At 43.1% G+C, this 24,387-nt stretch overlaps 1 protein-coding gene across 2 annotated transcripts in view; it reads left to right on the forward strand.

Moving 5' to 3' along the window:
* The window catches only part of ACACA (acetyl-CoA carboxylase alpha), a 525,165-nt gene that overhangs the window by 390,820 nt on the left and 109,958 nt on the right, over positions 1-24,387 (forward strand). For both annotated transcript variants that reach the window (XM_082245775.1, XM_082245774.1), the window contains exons 45-46: positions 13,431-13,574; positions 20,326-20,446. In XM_082245775.1, the coding sequence (XP_082101901.1) occupies positions 13,431-13,574; positions 20,326-20,446 (265 nt within the window). The remainder of the gene's footprint in view (positions 1-13,430; positions 13,575-20,325; positions 20,447-24,387) is intronic.

Below are 24,387 nucleotides of genomic sequence, written 5' to 3' on the forward strand. Positions count from 1 at the left end.
ATTGGCAGCACTGATAGGTGGCACTGGCAGACACTAATTGGCAGCACTAATGGGCACTGATTGGCAGCACTGGTAGGCACTGATTAGCAGCACTGGTGGGCACTGTTGGGACTAATGTCACTTTAACAGAAGCTGGTTGTTGGGTTTTCTATTCTCTCCTTACACTGTCAGCGTGAGGAAAGAAAAGCCAATAATCGGCTTGTGTTTACATCCTGTGATAAGCTGTCATTGGCTTGCTCAAGCTCCACATGTTTGGCACTACTACGCTTCTTTTACGAGCTTAAAAGTATCACACACAGTATCGGTCACCATCTCTCTGACTGGTACTTAGGCCCAGACACTACATCAGCACATGAGGGGCAGTGATTTCAAAGATTTCCTATTTCTTTAGAGGTCTGAAATGGAGGTGAGCATTTTGCCCTACATCATTTGTGTATATGTTTGTAGCCGCGTAACTTTTTTTTTTTTTTTTTTTTTTGCGGATATGAACGCAGATGTGTGGTCTTTAACCCACCACTACACAGTGCACAGCTGTCAAAATCAAACTGAGACTCTCACATCTCAAAACTTTAGCAAAAATGTTATTAAATGTATTCCTAAACCAATTCTCTTATGTTAAAATAGTCCTAAATGTGATCATCATAATATACAATACATCTTACATACAACCAAAGATCCTGATAGTCAATTAATAAATAATGATCATTGTCATCATACATCTTTTATAAACACTAATTGATATGTCATGAACATATTTCAAACAAATACATGAAATACATAAAATAAAAAAAAATGATTGATCATAACTGCTGTTATATTATATTTATTTATGCATTTGATCTAAAAGAGAGTCATTTGTGAAGGAAAATGATACAAAAGGATTTAGGTTTAAACAAAGGGTAGTTGAGAGCTAGGCAACTGCTTTTACCCTGCAGTCATTGTTAAGACTGAATGTTTCAGCACTATAAATTAAATCATGGTGTTGCTCTTAAGCCTACTGGCTTACTTTACTTTAAAGCTTTGGAAATATGTTTGTCAGAAGTTACATACTGTGTATATATAATCTTTTAGTAATTTTACTAACATTTTATCCAATAATGGAAACAACTGTAATCAAGGGTTAAACACAAATGAGAAGCAGTTAGAAGATGTGTGATAATATTTTAGCTAGTCATGGAGAAGATAAAGCTTGCCAGTATTTGGGGAGTCGGTGCAAGTATATCGTAAGGATTGACAGATTTCTAAGGAGTGGAGTCATCTCGCATGCATGAAATTATCCCTGGAAATTGCTCACATAACACAGGGAGAGAACATAAAAAAGTTATCCCTGGAAATTGCTCACATAACACAGGGAGAGAACATAGAACAATGAGAAGGCCTGGCCATAGATGGACGGGTCTCTGAACACTTTCTATGAGAAATGAGAGGATTGCTGCTCACTTGTCTCTGTCTAATGTGTTAAAGAACCCCTCCTGCTATCTTTTACTTAAACTAAGGTTTTGTTTTGGAAGTACAGTAATATCCATAATCAATCTCAGTGCTTTTGAAACATGTTAATATGTTTTGCTTGGATTAGCAACAGTATTTAGATCAAGACATCACTCTGCAAAATGGAATTGTTTATAGTTAGTGTCAGGAAACCCTATTTTTTTTTTTTAACATTATCTTTACTGCTGGTTCACACTGTTCCGACTTGTCAGGCGACTTGGTCGCCTGACAAGTAGCGGTCCATGCTGTGCAATGGTTCCCGTTCTATTGGAGTGACTCAAGTCGCTCCAACTTAGAAAAAGGTTCCTGCACCTTTTCTTTTGCAAAGTCGGAGTGACTTGCATTGACTTCCATTATGTGAAGTCGTTGCAAGCCGCGGTGCACGGGCGACGGCATTAGTCGCCCAAAGTCGGGTCGGATCAGTGTGAACCGACACTTAAAATTAGGCTCACTATCTGTGTGCATAACCTTTCTAGCTTGCATATTGTCATTGTCATCATCCCATCAGTTTGCTGATGATAAACATAGATAATGTATGTCAGTGGGATTGCGGATGTCAGGGGATGACACCGCTGACATCCGTTTTTGCGTCCGTTCTGTTTTTTTTAAACGGAAGAAAAATAGGGTTCTCTTCCGTTCCGAAAAACGGAACTGATCGGAAAGGACGTAAATCGGATGTCAGCGGATGGTCATCTGTTGACATCCGCAATCCCATTGACATGCATTATGTCCGTTTATCATCTGCCCGTGTGAAAGGACCCTTAGGCTCTATTCACACCTGAGCGTATCGTTTTCAGACTTTTTTGGGTGTTTTTCAGGTGTTTTTTTTGGGCGTTTTTTGCAGGTGTTTGGAGGTAGGCATTGACATCTAACAAAAACACTAGTAATCTCCCAAAAAAGAAGCTCATGTACTTTTTTGAGCTTCAGGCGTTTTGCTTCAGGCAACAAAACGCTCATATGTGAACAGGGGCCATTGAAATGAATGGGATATTGCTTGTTGGGTATTTTGAAACTTCAGAGATGAGCATTTTACGAGCTGAAAAATGCTCAGGTGTGAACATGGCCTAAGTGTGTATGCTCCGCTCCGCTTTCCCTGTTAGAAAACCATTCACTTCAACCTTTCTCCTCTGGAAGCTTCAACACTTTACTTTTTTCATTGATTTACATGGAAGCTCCAGAAGGTTGCGTGACATCTGCTCCCTCTCCCCACCTGTCCACCCCATATGATAATCCGCTATGGATTGCGAGGCAAATCAGGAATGTGGCAGGGATTGTCAATCAGTGAAAATTCTGCCAATGCCTCTGCCATTACAAAGATAATCATTTTTATCTTTAATAGCTGTTAGTTACTATGAAAAATATTGGATTATATGTTCTTTGTCTTCTATTTTTCTTTACAAAATAGAATGCAATTTATTTCCTCTCAACACACATGACTGCTACATCGACAGCGGGCTCTGCGCTTGCTTTGCTTGCTTCAGCCACCAACAGCCAGTGCAGTGCAGATCAAGTTAATTGTTACCTAAGCGTGGTATAGAAAAGTTAAAACCAGTTATTTGTAAATAATATTTAAATGTGGTCCATAGATTTGCTTCTATTAGCGTGTTATAAAAATACAAAGAAAAGTTCCAATGGGCTTACTGACACTTTAAGGTATGGAGATAAGTAATGAGGATAGCAAGGCAGAAGGTGGTCTGGAAATAGCACATCCTGAATAATGGGAAGCTATAGTGTAATTTCATTAAGCACATATTTTGAGTTTGTGTGGGAGTTTTGCCCATTTACAAGAGACTATTATTTGGGCACAAAGGGAGCAATCTGGAAAGTTGTTTGCATTCTCCCACTGCTCCCATGCTATATTCCTATTGGCCAATCATTACACCCTCGTGTGCTGCCTCGCTGACCTACAGGAGTGTGTGGGAGGTGGTGTGCAAGTTCTGTCACAACAACGAAATGATGAAGCTTAGCTGGGTCAGAAAAAAGACCCAACATTCAGCCAAGCTTGTCTACCTATATAAGTCTGTAGGAAAGTAAAATCAGATTAGAAGAAGGTCTATGCAGCTTCATTGTTCAAATGCAGATCAGAAGGAGGTCAACTTTAGGTCAAATGCAACTATCAATGAACTCTGAAGGATCATAATGGCATCTCAAATGTATAATAAATGCAAGTAAAATGCTATCAAAGCAAACAACATTTGGCCATAGACACTAACCCTAGGCTTTGGTGCTTTAAGTGTTGGACCCTTTGGTCTGGAAAGAGCTCTTTGGTAGGGATGGGTTAAATGTTTATGGGAACTTATATTATTTTTGCATATATGTAATTTTTCTATTTATGTTTTGAGATTAAAAAACCTGTAAGTTAAAAATCGATTGAGACTATTATATCACAGGGAGAAGGTCAAGGCAGGTGGCAGAGAAACAATGAGAACCAAAAGAGAGGATGGGTTTGTGACAGAAGTAGCAATTAGGTTCACAGCACAAGAACTGAAAGCTCCAAATGACAAACATGAACCATTTTATCAGACTCAACAAACAGAAGTTAGACTTGCTGTATGATGATTTAGAATGCAAAATGAATTCTGCACTGCAGATACTAATTCTGGTACACAGATGGCTTGGACACAGTATGACCTAAAGGATGAAGGATCAACAACTACCCCAAAAAACTGATTGATGAATGCCTTTCTATATAACGTAATGAAATTTTAAAAAGATGATATTCTTTTCTTGCACTTAGTTGTTGTAACGCTGAGCGCTCCGGTCCCTGCTTCTGGACTGGAGCGCTTGCGGCGTTCCTTCCAGATCCACTCACCTGTGCCCACTCAGGCTCCTTCCTCCGCTCCCCGCTCACGTGGTTCCCGGCACGTGCGCCCCTGCACCATAGGGCGCGCGCGCGCCGGTTGTTTGAAATTTAAGGGGCCTGTGCACCAGTAATTGGTGCCTGGTCCAAACCTCCCTTCCTGTTTCCTGGGACCGGTTTCCTGTGACCTGTTTCCTGTTTCTTATATAAACCCACTCCCCCTTCCTGTCCTTGCCGGATCTTGTTGCCTTAGTGCCTTGAGAAAGCGATTTGTGTTTGCCTTGCCTGTGTATCTGACCTTCTGCCGTTGACCTCTGACTTCGAACCTTTGCCACCTGCCCTGACCTTCTGCTACGTCTGACCTTGCCTTTGCCTTGTCCTATTGTACCACGCCTGTATCAGCTGCCAGTGAGGTTGAGCCGTTACCGGGGGACACGACCTGGTTGCTACCGCCGCAGCAAGTCCATCCCGCCTTGCGGCGGGCTCTGGTGAAAACCGGTAGTAACTTAGAACCGGTCCTCTAGTACGGTCCACGCCAATCCCTCACTGACACAGAGGATCCTCCTCTAGTGCAGTCATCTGCCGCCAGTCCGGACCCTGACAGTTGTATCCACAGTTAAATTACCTAGCTTATATTATGGGGATACTTTTATGAAGAAAGGTACAGTTGTGGGAAAAAATATAAACCCTTGGGGAATTTTGGGGATTTCTGCATAAAAAGCTGAAAAATATGATCTAATACTTATTCAAACCATAATATTAAACACCGTTTCATGTCAAAGATAACTGTACATTATGTGTTGTTTCATTTTAATTTTGAAAACCTTGACCTTATACACATTATTCTTTTCCCCTGTATAGCCCAAAGTAGAAAGTTGAAATCCTTATGTGTTTTACTGTATACTTTGAAAGGGACTGATTTGTTTTGATTGGGCATTTGTTATTTAGGTCCAAATATATATATAAAAACTTAGACACCAACTGTCAAGTCCAAATATCTTTGCGCTTTAGGAGGAGTCAGTCACTTGACTGCTATAATATGGAAACACTGCTGCTACTTAAACAAATACTGGATAATATTTGGAAATACAAAATGGAAAAGAAGTAGCGCATAAAATCACTATTAGATGACTTAAAGTGTAAAAAGCATGCTTGTCAAAGATACTGCTTGATAAACACTCAAAAACATGTAGAGAAAAGCAATGTCCTTAAAAGTCCATAAATCCAGGAGTGCGTGAAGTATATAAATGGATCACCATCCACCACCAGGTGTCACACCGATAGATAGCAGAAATGGCAACTCACCAGAAAACGATGCTCAAGTGTTCTCACACCAGAGCAAACTGAGCAGGGATACCATACAGATGTAGGGAATACACGCATGGAAGACCAGAGTCTCTTCACCACTGCCGCATAAAAGTATCCTTCACACACTTTCCTCAATGTAATGGTATTATGGAAAAAGAGAAGGGCTCCAAATAGTGAAGTACCATCAAAACACTTGCTTTATTAAAACATAAAAATTTTGCACTCACATGTAAAAGCATATGGGGAGGCATTGAATATCATATCTCCGGTCAGAAAGGAAGCCTATCTCGTCCAGTATACTGGGCTTACTCCACGCCAGCCCAGTCCCTTCCGGGTAGCTCCTCTGCCGTGTCACGTGATGTCGGATGTGTCGTCAGGTCACGCCCCGACCGGTTTCGTCATGTCCGACTTCAACTGGAGGCGTGACCTGAACGACAACATCCGGCTTCTAAATAGCCCTGCTGGAACGCTCTGCGTCCAATCGGCAATGAGGTAAGTAGACCGGAAGTGAACCAGCACCCCGCATTGCGGAACTTCCGGCATCAATAACAACAATAGGGAAACCTGCCATATCATAAAGATTCACTTTGGCACTGAAATATAAATAACAATCCAGATGCTATAATATGGTGAAAAGGATAACATTGCTATTTCTTGGAGTTCTACCCCGTGCCGATATGGATCTGCAGAGCATTGCCAGTAACATTCTGCATAAAAACCAGGTAATCATGGTAAACATTAAAAATGCAACAACCATCTACATTGCACTAATCAGTACCCCCATAGTGAAGGTGCCAATGTAATGTCTATTAGAAATAATAAAAAGCATATAGAAAGCATATTAAAAAAAGCACACCAATGGAATCCCAAATATAAATTGAGACAAATCAATCATACTCCAGTGCCATTATAGGAGTAAATGGAAAAGGCAAGATCATGAATCGCTAATATAGCAATTCAAGTCTAACTCTATATTTAACCCCGTCGGTGCGAGGGCCTGGGTGAGGAAAATCCACTTAGTCTCACATTTGGATAATTCCCTCACCCAATTTGACCCCCGCCACGACGGGGTCACTCTCTCAATGCCCCAGAAGTGGAGGCTTCTAGGATCCCTCTGGTGGAATTGGCGGAAATGTGCGGACACATTGTGGTCGCGATTTCCTTTCAAAATGTTGGTGATATGCTCACCTACTCTAACTTTTAGGGCCCGCTTAGTGCGGCCAATATAAACTGAATTACAGGGACACATCAGCCCATAGACCACATGTGTGGTGTCACAAGTAATTAAGCTTTTGATTTTGAAGGATTTATTGATAGCTCGAACCATGAAAGAGTCCCTCCTCCTGAAATTGGTCGGTGTAAATGAACAGGCTCTACATCTTCCACAGGTGAAAGACCCCTTCATGTTCGGGAAGAAGGAGACGTTGGGAGGGTCTAGTACTTTCTTTACAATTTGGTCACCAAAATTTGGGGCTCGCCTATATATGAACGATGGTTTAGCTGGTAAAGCTGAACATAATGTTCTATCCATCTGCAATATAGGCCAATGGTGTCTAAAGATTTCCTCTACCTTTTTGTAGTCGTTAGAAAAATCTGACAAGAAGCTCCATTGTTTAGGATCATCATCCAGCCTAACAGGTTTAGCCGCAGGTCTTAATGGTCTGGGGGCATTGCCAATTCTGGTGATTTCTTTATTTAAGTTGGTCTCATCATAACCTTTGGCCATAAACCTATCCCTCAAAACTGCTGCTTGTTCCATGTAGTCATTTACAGAAGTGCAGTTCCGCCTGACTCGGGTGAACTGGCCCCTAGGAATATTCCTAAGCCAGTTAGGGTGGTGTCCACTTTGGATGGCCAAATAACTGTTCCTGTCTGTCATTTTGAAGTACACTTTCGTGGTTAATCTATTGCCTTCTCTTTTAATAGTGACATCCAGGAAATTAATTTCGTCAGGACTATGATGGAAATCCAACTTGATGTTATTGTGGTTGGTATTAAGGTGTTCCATAAAGGACACCAAATCCTCCTCTGCCCCTTGCCAGATGAAAATGATGTCATCAATAAAGCGCTGATATAGCCTGAGTTCATGCCGTACCTGGTTATAGACAAACTTGTCCTCCCACTCCGACATGAACAAATTTGCCAGGCTGGGGGCAAATTTGGCGCCCATGGCAACACCTGTTTTTTGACTGTAAAACCTACTTTGATGCCAAAAATAGTTATGGCTCAGACAAAAGTCTAACGCCCTACCTATGAATACTTTCTGTTCTCGAGGTAGATCCTCCCTCTGACTAAGTGCCCAATTTAAGGACAACAAAGCATCATCATGCTGGATGATGGTGTACAGGGACGACACATCGGCCGTCACAAGGAAGACCGGCGAGTCGTCCCCAAGTACCACACCATCCAGCATGAGAAGAAGATCCGTGGTATCCTTCAGAAAGGCTTTGGTTTGAACCACACTTTTCTGTAAAAATTGGTCCAAATATTGGCCCAGTCTAGCACTGACTGAACCAATCCCATTCACAATTGGGCGTGGAGGAGGGTTAGTTGCGTCCTTATGGACCTTAGGTAACGTGTATAGAATCGGGATCCGGCACACGCTCGGTGTTAGAAAGTTGCGTTCCTTCTTTGTCAAGACACCGTCCCTGAAACCCGATTCTACCAATCGTTTCAAATCATTTACAAAGTCACCAGTCGGGTCTTTTGATAATCTGGTGTAAGTTGTAGTGTCACTTAGCATAGCTATGATTTGATCGTGATAGAATTGCTTGTCCATCACCACCACTCCTCCACCCTTGTCAGCTGGGCGGATGATAATCTCTTTACGAGATTCTAGCGAATCTAGGCCTTCCTGTATATGTTTATACTTCTTGGTTATTTCAAACCCAGGTTCCAAGGCCTGCAGGTCACGTAGGACTAGATTTTTAAATACTTCCACACAGTGGTTGTTACTCACTGGTGGGTTAAAAGTGGATTTATTACGTAGACCACTATTTATCATCCTTCCATTATTCCTATTGCTGATTGATGTGATGGGGTTGTTTAGAAAGTGTTTTTTCAAATTCACTTTTCTAATATACTTATGTACATCAATATAGGTATTAAATTTATTGATGGGCTTTTTTGGAGCGCATTTGAGCCCTTGGTCCAAAATATGGAGTTCACATTTATTTAGAGTTACACTGCTAATGTTGAATATCCCCTCATTTACCAATCTCTCCTTCTTTTTTTGGAGCTGTATCCTCCTTCCGGCCCGTACTCCTCTTCGGGGCCTGTGTTCTCGCGGTACAGTTGTCTCTCCGGTTGTGAGTATTGGGTGTTGTATGGTCGACTCCGGCCCCTCCCCCTGCCCCTGCCTCGCCCCAAAAAAGGCTGTCTAGGTGGGTTCAGTGGAGTTTTGGGCCCAGTATCATCCATCACCCCATTAGATCTGTTGGCCAAGGCCTGATACTGGTTGTGGGTTAGAATCCCCGTTCCCTGGGAACCACCTCTAGTAGTACCCCTTTTATTTTTGTTTTTATTCCCCCTGTTCACACCCTTAATTGGAGGTCCTGTCCACTCCAACATGGGTCTAACAGGTATGTGTGACACACCTGTTTTAGGGCGTACAGCTGGGGTCTGGACTGGGGTAGCAGGAGTTTGAGCAACTCCCAGTTCGTTCCCTGTGGCCTCCATAGGTTCTACTGTATTTGGGGCCTCCACGGGGAAGAACCCTGGTACCGTTGCTTGCCAACAAAAAACCTGACAGTTTTTAAAATCCTGTCGGTCCCTTGTAAATTTCTTTACTTTTTTGAGGTGTGTCTCTTTGTCAATTTTGTCTAGTTTAACCTTGGTGTTCGTGCTAAACTCCCTTACCTCAGGGGAATCATTTTTGGTTTCTATTTTAGTTTGTAGGTCATGGATCTTTTTGTTCAAAAGATCCATTTTCCTTTTCTTCCTTTTTAGTACCAAAGCCTGTAGGTCCAGCCCCACTTGATGGAAGAAGTCATACCACTCTCGAGTGGACAGGTCGTCGTTCAATCCATCTTGTGGTGCTATATCCCATCTGAGACCCCGGCTGATAATCCCTTCTGCTATATAAGCCTCCAGGGTGGTGATATCCCACCACGCCCTCACCTGCTTCTCAAGAGTGAGAGACAGTGTTTTTAAGGTCACACTGATATCTTCATCCACTGGAGGTATGTTATTAATAGAGAAGATGTTCTTAATATCTAAAGTTCTAGTACTTAAGAACTTGATAGCCTCCATAGCAGCAAAGTAAGAAAAAGACAAAATCAAATATATATATAAAAACTTAGACACCAACTGTCAAGTCCAAATATCTTTGCGCTTTAGGAGGAGTCAGTCACTTGACTGCTATAATATGGAAACACTGCTGCTACTTAAACAAATACTGGATAATATTTGGAAATACAAAATGGAAAAGAAGTAGCGCATAAAATCACTATTAGATGACTTAAAGTGTAAAAAGCATGCTTGTCAAAGATACTGCTTGATAAACACTCAAAAACATGTAGAGAAAAGCAATGTCCTTAAAAGTCCATAAATCCAGGAGTGCGTGAAGTATATAAATGGATCACCATCCACCACCAGGTGTCACACCGATAGATAGCAGAAATGGCAACTCACCAGAAAACGATGCTCAAGTGTTCTCACACCAGAGCAAACTGAGCAGGGATACCATACAGATGTAGGGAATACACGCATGGAAGACCAGAGTCTCTTCACCACTGCCGCATAAAAGTATCCTTCACACACTTTCCTCAATGTAATGGTATTATGGAAAAAGAGAAGGGCTCCAAATAGTGAAGTACCATCAAAACACTTGCTTTATTAAAACATAAAAATTTTGCACTCACATGTAAAAGCATATGGGGAGGCATTGAATATCATATCTCCGGTCAGAAAGGAAGCCTATCTCGTCCAGTATACTGGGCTTACTCCACGCCAGCCCAGTCCCTTCCGGGTAGCTCCTCTGCCGTGTCACGTGATGTCGGATGTGTCGTCAGGTCACGCCCCGACCGGTTTCGTCATGTCCGACTTCAACTGGAGGCGTGACCTGAACGACAACATCCGGCTTCTAAATAGCCCTGCTGGAACGCTCTGCGTCCAATCGGCAATGAGGTAAGTAGACCGGAAGTGAACCAGCACCCCGCATTGCGGAACTTCCGGCATCAATAACAACAATAGGGAAACCTGCCATATCATAAAGATTCACTTTGGCACTGAAATATAAATAACAATCCAGATGCTATAATATGGTGAAAAGGATAACATTGCTATTTCTTGGAGTTCTACCCCGTGCCGATATGGATCTGCAGAGCGCTTTATTGATGACATCATTTTCATCTGGCAAGGGGCAGAGGAGGATTTGGTGTCCTTTATGGAACACCTTAATACCAACCACAATAACATCAAGTTGGATTTCCATCATAGTCCTGACGAAATTAATTTCCTGGATGTCACTATTAAAAGAGAAGGCAATAGATTAACCACGAAAGTGTACTTCAAAATGACAGACAGGAACAGTTATTTGGCCATCCAAAGTGGACACCACCCTAACTGGCTTAGGAATATTCCTAGGGGCCAGTTCACCCGAGTCAGGCGGAACTGCACTTCTGTAAATGACTACATGGAACAAGCAGCAGTTTTGAGGGATAGGTTTATGGCCAAAGGTTATGATGAGACCAACTTAAATAAAGAAATCACCAGAATTGGCAATGCCCCCAGACCATTAAGACCTGCGGCTAAACCTGTTAGGCTGGATGATGATCCTAAACAATGGAGCTTCTTGTCAGATTTTTCTAACGACTACAAAAAGGTAGAGGAAATCTTTAGACACCATTGGCCTATATTGCAGATGGATAGAACATTATGTTCAGCTTTACCAGCTAAACCATCGTTCATATATAGGCGAGCCCCAAATTTTGGTGACCAAATTGTAAAGAAAGTACTAGACCCTCCCAACGTCTCCTTCTTCCCGAACATGAAGGGGTCTTTCACCTGTGGAAGATGTAGAGCCTGTTCATTTACACCGACCAATTTCAGGAGGAGGGACTCTTTCATGGTTCGAGCTATCAATAAATCCTTCAAAATCAAAAGCTTAATTACTTGTGACACCACACATGTGGTCTATGGGCTGATGTGTCCCTGTAATTCAGTTTATATTGGCCGCACTAAGCGGGCCCTAAAAGTTAGAGTAGGTGAGCATATCACCAACATTTTGAAAGGAAATCGCGACCACAATGTGTCCGCACATTTCCGCCAATTCCACCAGAGGGATCCTAGAAGCCTCCACTTCTGGGGCATTGAGAGAGTGACCCCGTCGTGGCGGGGGTCAAATTGGGTGAGGGAATTATCCAAATGTGAGACTAAGTGGATTTTCCTCACCCAGGCCCTCGCACCGACGGGGTTAAATATAGAGTTAGACTTGAATTGCTATATTAGCGATTCATGATCTTGCCTTTTCCATTTACTCCTATAATGGCACTGGAGTATGATTGATTTGTCTCAATTTATATTTGGGATTCCATTGGTGTGCTTTTTTTAATATGCTTTCTATATGCTTTTTATTATTTCTAATAGACATTACATTGGCACCTTCACTATGGGGGTACTGATTAGTGCAATGTAGATGGTTGTTGCATTTTTAATGTTTACCATGATTACCTGGTTTTTATGCAGAATGTTACTGGCAATGCTCTGCAGATCCATATCGGCACGGGGTAGAACTCCAAGAAATAGCAATGTTATCCTTTTCACCATATTATAGCATCTGGATTGTTATTTATATTTCAGTGCCAAAGTGAATCTTTATGATATGGCAGGTTTCCCTATTGTTGTTATTGATGCCGGAAGTTCCGCAATGCGGGGTGCTGGTTCACTTCCGGTCTACTTACCTCATTGCCGATTGGACGCAGAGCGTTCCAGCAGGGCTATTTAGAAGCCGGATGTTGTCGTTCAGGTCACGCCTGCAGTTGAAGTCGGACATGACGAAACCGGTCGGGGCGTGACCTGACGACACATCCGACATCACGTGACACGGCAGAGGAGCTACCCGGAAGGGACTGGGCTGGCGTGGAGTAAGCCCAGTATACTGGACGAGATAGGCTTCCTTTCTGACCGGAGATATGATATTCAATGCCTCCCCATATGCTTTTACATGTGAGTGCAAAATTTTTATGTTTTAATAAAGCAAGTGTTTTGATGGTACTTCACTATTTGGAGCCCTTCTCTTTTTCCATAATACCATTACATTGAGGAAAGTGTGTGAAGGATACTTTTATGCGGCAGTGGTGAAGAGACTCTGGTCTTCCATGCGTGTATTCCCTACATCTGTATGGTATCCCTGCTCAGTTTGCTCTGGTGTGAGAACACTTGAGCATCGTTTTCTGGTGAGTTGCCATTTCTGCTATCTATCGGTGTGACACCTGGTGGTGGATGGTGATCCATTTATATACTTCACGCACTCCTGGATTTATGGACTTTTAAGGACATTGCTTTTCTCTACATGTTTTTGAGTGTTTATCAAGCAGTATCTTTGACAAGCATGCTTTTTACACTTTAAGTCATCTAATAGTGATTTTATGCGCTACTTCTTTTCCATTTTGTTATTTAGGTCCATATATGGCTTTAGTTCCATCTTACCTTTTTATTTCTAATGTTAACAGCAAACACACACACACACATCATAGGTTGAACTGGATGGACTGGTGTCTTTTTTCAGCCTCACTAACTATGTAACTACTGTATGTAACCCAAACAACCATAAGGAGAATGTATGTAGGTACTTGGGGTTGTAATTATTTAAGCTTTTATTTTTTTTTTCAAGGTTCTCGGCAGGGAAGTCTACACATCTAACAATCAGCTTGGTGGAATCCAAATCATGCATAACAATGGAGTCACACATGCCACAGTGTATGATGACTTTGAAGGAGTGTACACTATTTTGCAGTGGCTTTCTTATATGCCTAAGGTATGTTTTCCTAAAGTACACCATACAGTAGTTAAAATATCAACTTCACTGTACAAATGATAAGAAGATGTAAGGTTCTGTCTATTTATCAAACCTGTGATTTGTAAATGTGTGTGATTTTGTAAATGTGTACTCTAACTTTTTTTTGTCCTAGTCTAAAATACAAGGTGAACAACATTAGAGAGCTAGAATAGCAAATTAAATAGGGTCCAGGTGTGCTAGTGGAATGTGAAGGGTAAAGGAACAAGGGCATGGAATGGGAAGGTGATCAAGCACCCCTGGGCAGCAGGGGATTTAATTGTGCCATATATTCATTCAAACACAAAAGAATAGTATTTTATATAAAAAAAAGGTCACAGTATTCTATTAGTACATAGTCATTCAATAATTAATAAAAAAAAAAAAAAAACACAAAAGATATTCAAAAAATAGTACAAAATATACAAATACATATAAACATTCTATAGTCAGGTTTACTGGTGGATCAATGCGTTTTGCAGAAACCGCTTCCTCAGGACCCAACAGTAGTATCTCAAAGTAGTTGTATTATATAGTGTATAATCACATTCTCCGTTGTTTAAAAACAAAACTCGAGAAAATAAGATAATACATCGTCCATCAAATGTCGTGACCCAAGCTGTCTTACCCTAGTACAAGCTGTCTTACCCTAGTATCCCGATAACAACTGAGATATAAGAAAGAGGAATGGGTCACGAGTCCAGCCCGTTACTGTCTATGCTGGATGTATCCAGGATCGCCCATAGGTGACCCCATATATAAAAGAAACAGTCCCTTCACAAAACGGGGGCAGGTAGTGAGGCAGTCACGAGAGTAGATATCCAGTTTAAAACGAAGATCTCATTGCCCAAAAGGGCAATATAGGTACTCAGTTTTTTTCTTCCTAGTCAGGAGTAAGGACCTAGTTCCTTGCTGGGATCTCTGGTCCTGGCAAACTTTTTCCTTTTTAGATAGAATTTTTCCCCTGTTTTTTTCTCCTGTGAGATCTACAATCAACTGCCGGACTGGGTGACGGGCTGGATAATCTAGAATCCAGTGGTCACCCCAGTCTGGCCAGTGAGCGCATGCAGACCTCAGCTCTGCGCTAGGTTGGTCGTGACATAGCCCCACCGGAGGGGGGCTGGCCTGCGAGTTAATCACCTTGCAAGGTCACATATGACTGGGTCTCGGCCCAAATTGCAGCGTTCCTTCTGGCCGACAGACCCCCATTTCAATGGAGATGAGGTTCTATCTGGTTCCTGGCATGGTAAGTGGCCCTGGAGGGTTTAGGGGTGGATGTGGGCCCCCTCCATGGTACGGTCGGACCCCTGGGTTCACCTCCTTCCTTTTAGGCACCCCCTCATCGGTCTGGTGAGCCATATCGCCCCCCTCCTTTACTGACGTTGGGGCTGTGGGTGGGGTCCTCCCTCTGGGGTGGGGGCAGGGTGCTGTGCTGTCGATGGGGGCGGGGGGGTGCGCCGCCGGCGATCGGGCAATTGGCTGTGGGGGGGGGGGCTTTACCTGGTGGGGGCTCTTGCCAGTGGCCCCCTTTCCTGCCTGTCCCATTTTCTGAGGCCTAGGGATCCCTCCTGGGTCCCTGGAAGCCGCGAGAGGCTGCCATTTTCTTGTAGCCTGTGTGAATAATGCATGGTGGCCATATTTGTGTAGTCCAGCTGCCAATTTTCAGTGGTTTGCCATTGAAAATAGCTGCGGCCATGACATCGGAGCCCTCCTCATCCCCTGGTGCTGACTCCTTTATCTTTTTGTTTCCTGATCGCCAAATTGTGCAGTGCAGTTTCTCCTTGTAGCTGCAGTGCCTGTTTTCTGCGAGGTGATGAGTCTGGTGGGGTCCTCTCCCTCTCTACTGAGGATCGATGGTGCTCTGTAGCTGGCAACCGGGTGGGCTGTCAGAGCGTGGGGGTTGTTCCGTAGCAGTGTTTTACACTTTTGTGTGGGGTCCCCCTGGTGACTCTTGGAGTCTTTGGAGCACATCTCCCCACCTGATCCCCTCTCTTAAGCTGCGGGGCCCATCCATCCTTCGATGCACTGACGGCAGTCCTGGAGTCCTCAGTGTCCCACCTGGAGATGGCTTTTGGGTGACGGCTGGCAAAAAGCGCCCCCATCTTCCCCTACCTCATCTGTCTCATCAGATATTTTATCTGATTCAGCCGCCACGGACGTGGGTCACCCCGCTGGGTCTGCAACCACGCGCCCTGAATCCTCAGTTAGTGAGGGGGATTCCTCCACTTCAAGCGTCCCCTTGGGGTCCCTAAGCGATTTTTCTAGGTGATACCCCTATGAGGAGTCCCTTCTTAAGAAGTAGACTGTTCCACCGGTTTCCAGATTGATCAAGGTAACCATTATTCCAGATGAAGAGTCCCCGGCCTTTAAGGACCCAGCTGACAGAAAGGCGGAGGCTGTGGCCTGCAATATGTACACCCTGGCTGGTTAGTCACTGAGGCCTATATTCACCATTGCCCTGGTGTTGCAGACACTGACCGAATGGGCTAGTCTTTTGCCCTGCGTCCTGGAGAGGGAGTAGCTCTCTCCTGCCTTTGCTGAGCTGGAAGGCCAGCTGGTCCAGGGGCTGCAGTTTTTGTCCCTCAGGGTAGACTGTCAAGGGCTCAAAGCCTTGCAGGGCCTCCTCTGAAGTGAACTCTGGCAAGTCAAGAGTGGGCTTCTCCAGACCCGTGGACAAGGCCCCTTCAGCATGAAGGTGCACCCTCACCCATATCTGGGGTGGGGGGATGTCTTCGCTAGTTCCCGGACCCATGGATTCCCTGGTTCAAGTCAAGTGGGTCCACGAGGTCATTCGGTCTGGCTACAAGATAGAGTTTTGTTCTTACCCTCCGGTAAGGTTCCTCCTTCCAACGTCCCCAGTCCGCTTACAGTCTCCTTTTGGGGCGGAGCAAGACCTTTTACTTTAAAGGGTAATGGTCCCGGTTCTGACTTCGGGAACGTTTTCAGGGGTTAACTCAAACCTGTTTACAGTCCCCAGGAAGGAAGGGAAGGTGCATCCAATTTTGGACCTCAAGGCACTGACCTGCTTTGTGCAGGTGCAGAAGTTCAGAATGGAGTGCGTTCGCACGGTGGTGGCTTCCTTGCATCAGGGGGATTTTTCTTGCCTCCATCGACATCAAGGACGCTTACCTTCACAATCCAGTCTGTGTCGGTCTCCAGCGCTTCTCCTCCTCGGGTCTTCACGAAAGTGTTGGCCCCGGTACTAGCATTGTTACGCCAATGGGGGGTGCGGTACTAGGCTACTTGGACAACCTTCTGTGAGCAGCGTCTCCTACTGCTCTGCTGGAAAACCTGGAAATCACCATACGAGCTTAAGGGTGTTTGGCTGGATTCTGAATTTTCAGAAGTGTGCTCTGATTCCGTCCACAAAGCTGGACTATCTGGGTCTGACTCTGGACTAGGCCTTAGCCAGAGTGCTCCTTCCTCTTGTCCAGGCTCCAGAAACTGCAGCCTGTAATTCGCCTCCTGCTGTCCAGCAGATAGTAATCCCTCCGGACTTGCATGCGGGTGCTGGGCCTGATGGTGTCTACCTTCGAGGTTCCAATTGCACAGTTCCATACGAGGTCCCTGCAAGGGAGATTCTGGCCAAATGGGACAATCCGATCTGGCTGAGCCGGGGAATGGAAAAGTCCCTGATATGGTGACTTTGTTCTTCGGTGCTTGGGCTGGGCAAAACGTTGCTCCCCTTGTATTGGACAGTGGTCACCTGTCCGGCTGGGGAGGCGTCCTCTGCAAAACTTCTGCTCAGGGGGTCTGGACACTGGAAGAGTCCAGACTACCGATCAATGTCATGGTACTCTGAGCGATCAGACTGTGCCTGGAACATTGGAGGGATTGTCTTCAGGGATGTCCACTGCGCATTCAATTGAACAATGCCATGGCCGTGGCTTATGTCAATCACCAGGGGAGCACAAGAAGTGTCCGGGTGGCTCTGAAGGTAGCCGGCATTCTAAGGTGGGCAGAACGATTTGTACACGTTCCCGGGGTGTACAGCTGGCAGGCGGATTTCCTCAGTTGGCAGGCGTTGGACCAAGGGGGTGGTCCCTTCATTTGGAGGTGTTTCATCAGTTGTGTCTTCAGTGGGGCATCCCCGAGGTGGATCTGTTGACGTCCCGTCTCAACAGAAAGTTGCAGAGGTTTGTGGCTCAGTCACGGAAACCTCTGGCAGGCGCCACGGATGCGCTGGTGGCCCCATGGGGTTAGTATCTTCTGGTTTACGCCTTCCCTCCTGTCAAGCTTCTGCCAAGACTTCTACGCAGAATCGAGACAGAAGGGATTCTGGTCATCTTAGTGACCCAGACTGGCCTCGCTGGGCTTGGTACGTCGATCTGGTACGGCTGGTTGCCGACGTTCCTTGGAAGCTTTCTCTCAGGGAAGATCTGCTGTCCCAAGGATCAATCTTCCATCCTGCTTTACAGTCGCTGGCTTTGATGGCTTGGCTGTTGAACGCCAGGTGTTGATGGATAGAGGTTTGTCTGAGTCAGTGATTCCAACGCTGCTAAAAGCTAGGAAATCTACCTCTGGGAAGATCTACCATCATACGTGGAAGATGTACATTGCGTGGTGTGAGTCTCTTGGGGTTCATCCTCACTCTTTTTTCGGTGGCTCGGATCTTAACCTTTCTTCAATGGGGTTGAGCAGAAACTGGCCTTGAGTACTATCAAGGGTCAGGTGTCGGCCTTAGCGGTCTTATTTCAATGGCCCTTGGCCACATACTCCTTGGTGCATACTTTTCTTCAGGGAGTTAGGCACTTGACCCCTCCAGTGAGGTCTCTGATGCTGCTTTGGGACTTCAATTTGGTGCTCTGTTCTCCAGAAGCCTCCTTGTGAGAATCTTCAGGAGATTCCCCTGCTTACGCTGCCCCAGAAGGTGATCTTTCTGGTGGCTTTCACCTCTGCTCGCAGGGTGTCGGAATTGGCGGCGTTACCCTGCCGTGTCGTTAACCTACTTGGTGGTTCACAGTGATAAGGTGGTTCTTCGCCCCTGTCCGTCATTCCTTCCTCAGCTTGTCTCTAATTTTCCAAAGAATTACATGGACCTTTTGGGGATCTTTTTCTGTATTCCTTTATCTTAATCTCCAATGGGGAGTCTTATGGGAATTATTAATCTACTTGACTGTTTGTTTACCCTGGTTTCTAATTTCAGGCATTTATATATGTATCTCCTGAGGAAGCAAGCATTGTCTTGTGAAACGCATAGAGACATTTATCATATATACATTTACACCTTGGATTGTCAGTCATACTTTCATTTATGTAACTATGGAAAGCCATACTTATATGTACTGTATGTACCTATGTCTATCATTTTATTGTATATACCAAAGTGTTTAAAATTTAATACGTTTTGTACATTTTATACCTTGTGGTTACAAAGTCCCTTGGGCATTTTTTTTTTTTGTAGTCATACATATCAGGTATAAGACACTTTCATGCCCCTCACAAGCCAGCTCTCCTCTATCTCTAATTTTCATTTAAATGAAGACATTGTGTTGCCTTCCCTGTGTCCCAGGCCAAAACTTCCAAAGGAAATTGCTTTGCGTGCCTTGGATGTGATCCGGGCGATTAGGGTGTACCTGACAGCTACAGAGTCTTTTAGGAAATCAGACTCACTATTTGTGCTTACAGATGGGCCTCGGAAAGGGTTGTCCGCTTCCTCTGCCACCATTTCCAGATGGATCAGACAGACCGTGATTCAGGTCTATTCCATCAAGGGTCAGGTTCCTCCTTTCCCCGTCAAGGCACACTCTACTCGCTCAGTGCCTCCTGGGCCTTCCGTCATCAGGCGTCCGTGACACAGGTTTGCAAGGCGGCCATCAGTTCGTCGGTGCACAAAGTTCTATATAGTGGATGTGTTGGCATCTGCGGATCCTTCTTATGGCCGCAAGGTTTTTCAGGCTGCTGTTTAGAGGACCTGGTCCTCTAAAAGTATTTTTCAGGTGAGCTCCAGTTGTTTTGGTTGAGCTCCTGTTTACCTGATTGGCTATAATTAGCCTTGGGAATTTATTTTTCGCTGTCTCACCCCTCATGTTTAACACTGCTTTGAGATTTCCCAATGGTTAAGAAGATCAGAAGCTGTGTCCGTCAATCAACGAAAGAGAAAATGGGATTTTTGACTTACCGTGTAATACTTCTGAAACTGTTTGTAACAAAACTGAGTATCTATAGCAGAGAGAGGGTGTATACCCCTGGGACTGCCCATAGGGGTAGCCAGACTTTTTTTCTGCCTAGTGTCCTACTCCTGTAGGGCGCAGTATAACCCAGTTGTTAAGAAGATCAGGAACTGTGTCCGTCAATGAACATCAGAGAAATGGATTTTACAGTAAGTTAAAAATCCCATTTTTTGCTGGCACAATATAGGACGATAGAAGTCAGCAGTGCTTTACCTCATTCAATAAGCTAGGGAAAAATTCCCTTGCACAATTACCAGCCTGCGCAAAGGAAATCAGTTTCTCTTTAAACTCTGTTGGTTTGTGTCCATTAACTTGTTCTGTATAGAACAAAAAATCCAAATACATTAAAAAAATGCAAGTTTTTTTTTTTTATTTCATTGCATCCAAATAATTTAGAAACAGTTTGAATCATTTTTATTTTAATATGCATAATGCTACCCATCTGGTTCTCAGTAACATGCTTCACACATTTGAATGACTTCCATTATCACTCTACTATTTGCTGACACTGACAGCTTATCTAGAAAATGTTCTCCTTCATGAGATATTGTCTTTTTCAGTGTATGTCCAGTCCTGTTCCTATAATAACACCAAAGGATTCAATCGACAGACAAATTGACTTCATTCCCACTAAGGCTCCTTATGATCCCAGATGGATGCTGGCTGGAAAACCTCACCCAAGTATGTCTCATTTTATTATATTGATCATGATTTCTTTATTGTTTTATTATAAAAAGGAATTACATTTTTTCACTGTGGCTAGTGGAACCAAGAATTATATATTCGATATAGGTGGTATCTGGTGGGCTACGGCATCCCCTTACTATGTATATATTTTGAATATTCCAGTATAATCTCCTTACCATAATTTGACAGCTGTTCCTGGTGACCTGTGAGTTTTGTGTGTTTAGAGTACTGTGCATGAAGGTTCAAGAAATATGGCTATTTATAAAGCACTTTAAATGAAATATGCTATATATGCATAGATGTATATAAATTAACCATGGGGTTGCTCTTATATGGAGACATATTGAGCATAAAATATTGCAATAATACCTGAAATATGAGCTCTGTCAAAATACACTATGGTTTGCCTAAAATTTGAGAAATATTGAAGCTACTAATATTGATTCCCTTCTGAAAATGCTCATTGCCTCTCTGTCATGCTGATCCAATGGCCTTCATACATTATAAATATTCCTATGAAGCGGAACTGTACGTTTGCTGCCGTTGCCATAATGTGCAGGCATGCACAAGATTTGTGCACATCACGGCAATCGTACCTCCCTGTTTGCCCTGCTCCGAGGCTGACAGGTCAGAAATTATCCTTGCTTTCCCTAATCACTCTTTCCCACACAACTTAGAATGTTATTCTATAGAAGGAATTACATTGTCCTGACACTCGGCTCCTCGTACAGATACTAGGAATGAACCAGGAGTGTATACTTCACTGCACATGCTCCTCAGGCAGTGTACACTATAATAAAATGCTGAAAGAATACAAGATTGAGTTTAAGCAGAAGAGACTTGCAAAGTCACCTCTGCTAAAAGAAAAAAAAATGGTTTCAACAAAAGTTTCACTGTAAGATAGAGGTGGATTTGCACGGGGACAACCTTGTTAGTTTTTTCAGCCAACTAGCAGGCAAGAGATCATTACAGAAAGTTGCTGTCTCTGAATACTGGTGTCGCCTTTTTGAAATATAGGGCTACAGAGATGGGCAAATAACAAGAAATGCTGCACAGAATAAACTATATTATTGAAACATACCTAAACATTAATTTTTGAAGTTTTGATAAGTCTGTTCAGGTAATAGCCTAAAATGAAGTCTGAAAACAAGGAGTCTGTAAGTAGTAACGGTTGACTAACATTTTAATTCCACGGATTCATCTAATTTTCAGAGTTCTAAGCCATTTGATGTTTTCTTCTTCTGTGGGACTTACTCTTTTACTTACTACATGTAAACAGCGGTGGTGTATAACCCACGGGCTATTTACAATCTGCAGCTTTCCTCATACTCCTTGAAGGAAAGGTGGTCAGCAAAGCTTGCTCTATTTGGATAATATTTTTACATTCTCTCAGCGACCATTCATCGTGCTGTCTGAAAGGCTAGCACCAGCCTGGCTCCAAGTCAGGGGGCTTTCAGATTTTAATTTAGTGGAGGCGTTAAGAAAAGCAGATGATTCCAGGTGATAAGTTAAAGTAGATATCTCCTAGGTGAAAAGTTAAAGCCATTTATTAGAGAAGATAGTGCTATGAGATTCTTCAACATGACACGAGACACTGGGCCAGAATCTAAACCAGCAGCTCAGCCTTATGATAGGAAGATAGGTCTAGAATGAATGCTTACACTGTACACTAGGGCCAAGAAGCCTGCAATGTAGAACATAGTAATTACAAGGCTTTTTTCTCTATGATAAAACAGTCTTGCCTGCCACTTTAATTCAGCAAAGGTTACAGCACTAGGAGACATTCTTTTAATTGGTTTTGGGCTTATGATTTCAGAGGTTGGGGTTCAAATGAATCCGTTTTCTGTGCAGTCTGCTTGCAGTCTTTTAGTTTTCAATATTTTAGGTTTCCGGAGCAAAGTATCACATAGATGCTGTAGGCTAGGAGGAAGTGATTGGTCACATGGAAACTGCTGATTCAAAGTTTGTGTCTGTGTATATGTTTGTGTGTAATATATATATATATATTTTTTTGTATATGTGTATATATATATATATATATATATATATATATATATACTGAATATATGTAATTTTTTAACACATTGGAATACTTTGTATACTCATTCCAGCAAATGATACACAATGGGATGAATCATAGCAGTGTCTCGCCCTCTCTCTCCTCCTCCCAGTCTGCTCTATTTAGATGGCCAGTGTGAAGTGAAGTAGCGTCTGCTATGCTTTATCTTTAAAAAAAAAAAAAGCATATTGTTCTTTCATTTTTGTGTCATGGGTGCAAAATCTTGTAAAGTAAAAATATGCATTATATCAGTATTTGCATAAAAGTTGAAACACTTAAAAGCTTAAAAGAACATTATGAAAATAAAATTAGAAAATAGTTCAATTTTAACCACTTTACCACCAGAGGATTTTCCTGCTTTACGTCCAGGCCACTTTTTGCAACTTGGCACTGCGCGACTTTAACTGACAATTGCACGGTCATGCAACCCTGTACCCAAACGAAATTTACGTCCTTTTTTTCCCACAAACAGAGCTTCCTTTTGGTGGTATTTGATCCCCTCTGCGCTATTCATTTTTTGCGATATTAATAAAAAAATTGCGAAAATTTTGTAAAAAAATTTACATTTTCTACTTTGACAGTTAAAAAATATCCAATATATTCAATTTTTGTCATATATTTAGGCCAAAATTTATTTAGCTACATGTCTTTGACAAAAAAATCCTCAATGAGTGTATTTTTAACCGCTTTAAGACTTTACCCCATTCCTGACCAGGCTATATTTTGCGATTCGGCACTGCGTTACTTTAACGAACAATTGCGCGGTCATGCGACGCTGTACCCAAATTAAATTTATGTTCTTTTTTTCCCCACAAATAGAGCTTTCTTTTGGTGGTATTTGATCACCTGTGCGATTTTTAATTTTTGAAAAAAAGAGCGACAATTTTGAAAAAAAAACAATATTTTTTACATTCTGATATATAACATTCCCAAAAAAAAATGTAAAATCAAAATTTTTTAACATTTTAGGGCAATTTGTTTTCTGATACATATTTTTGGTAAAAAAATCATAATAAGCCTATTTTGATTGGTTTGCGCAAAAGTTATTGCGTTTACTAACTACGGGAAAGATTTGTCATTTTTATTGTTTATTTTATTTTACTAGTAATGGCAGCGATCTGCGATTTTTTTTTTTGCGGGACTGTGACATTGCGGGGGACAGATCGGACTCCTACCTGACATTTTTGACACTTTTGGGGGTACCTTTGACATTACTACAGCAATCAGTGCTATAAATATGCACTGTTACTGTAATAATGACACTGGCAGGGAAGGGGTTAACTTGGTGATCAAGGGGTTAAATGTATGCCTCATGCTTACTGACGTGTGTGGGGGGAGGGGATTGTGTGACACAGACACAGATCGCAGGTTCAGCTATGCTGAATCCTGTAATCTGTCACTGTCTGTCACAGAGGAGATCCGCCCGCTTTGTTTACACAAGTGGGCGGATTTCCTTACTCGATCTCCGACGATCGGGGAAGAGCGGCGGTGATCACCACCACTCCTCCCATGACCCGACTCCCGCGTTGTCCAGCAACGTAGGTCTACGTCGCTGGACGATAACGAGCCACTTTGCCTCAATACCAGCTCAGTGAGCGGTCGGCAAGTGGTTAAAGAAGTATCACTTTTTACATTACAATATTTACATTATTTAGTTTCCCATGGGGTGAAATACTTGTAGCACATTGTCCCATCTCCCTAGGTGCCCAGTAACGCTAGGCACAATGTTGGACAAGGCGCCTCCCTACTTGAGACACAGCCACCCAACACCACAGCTAGCAAGGCAAGCACTGGCTAGAGCAGTGGTTCTCAACTCCAGTCCTCAGGACCCACTAACAGACCAGGTTTGCAAGATAACTGAAATACATCCCAGGTG

Source organism: Pelophylax lessonae (assembly GCF_965119305.1).
Source record: "Pelophylax lessonae genome assembly, chromosome: 2".
NCBI classification, from domain to species: Eukaryota; Metazoa; Chordata; class Amphibia; order Anura; family Ranidae; genus Pelophylax; species Pelophylax lessonae.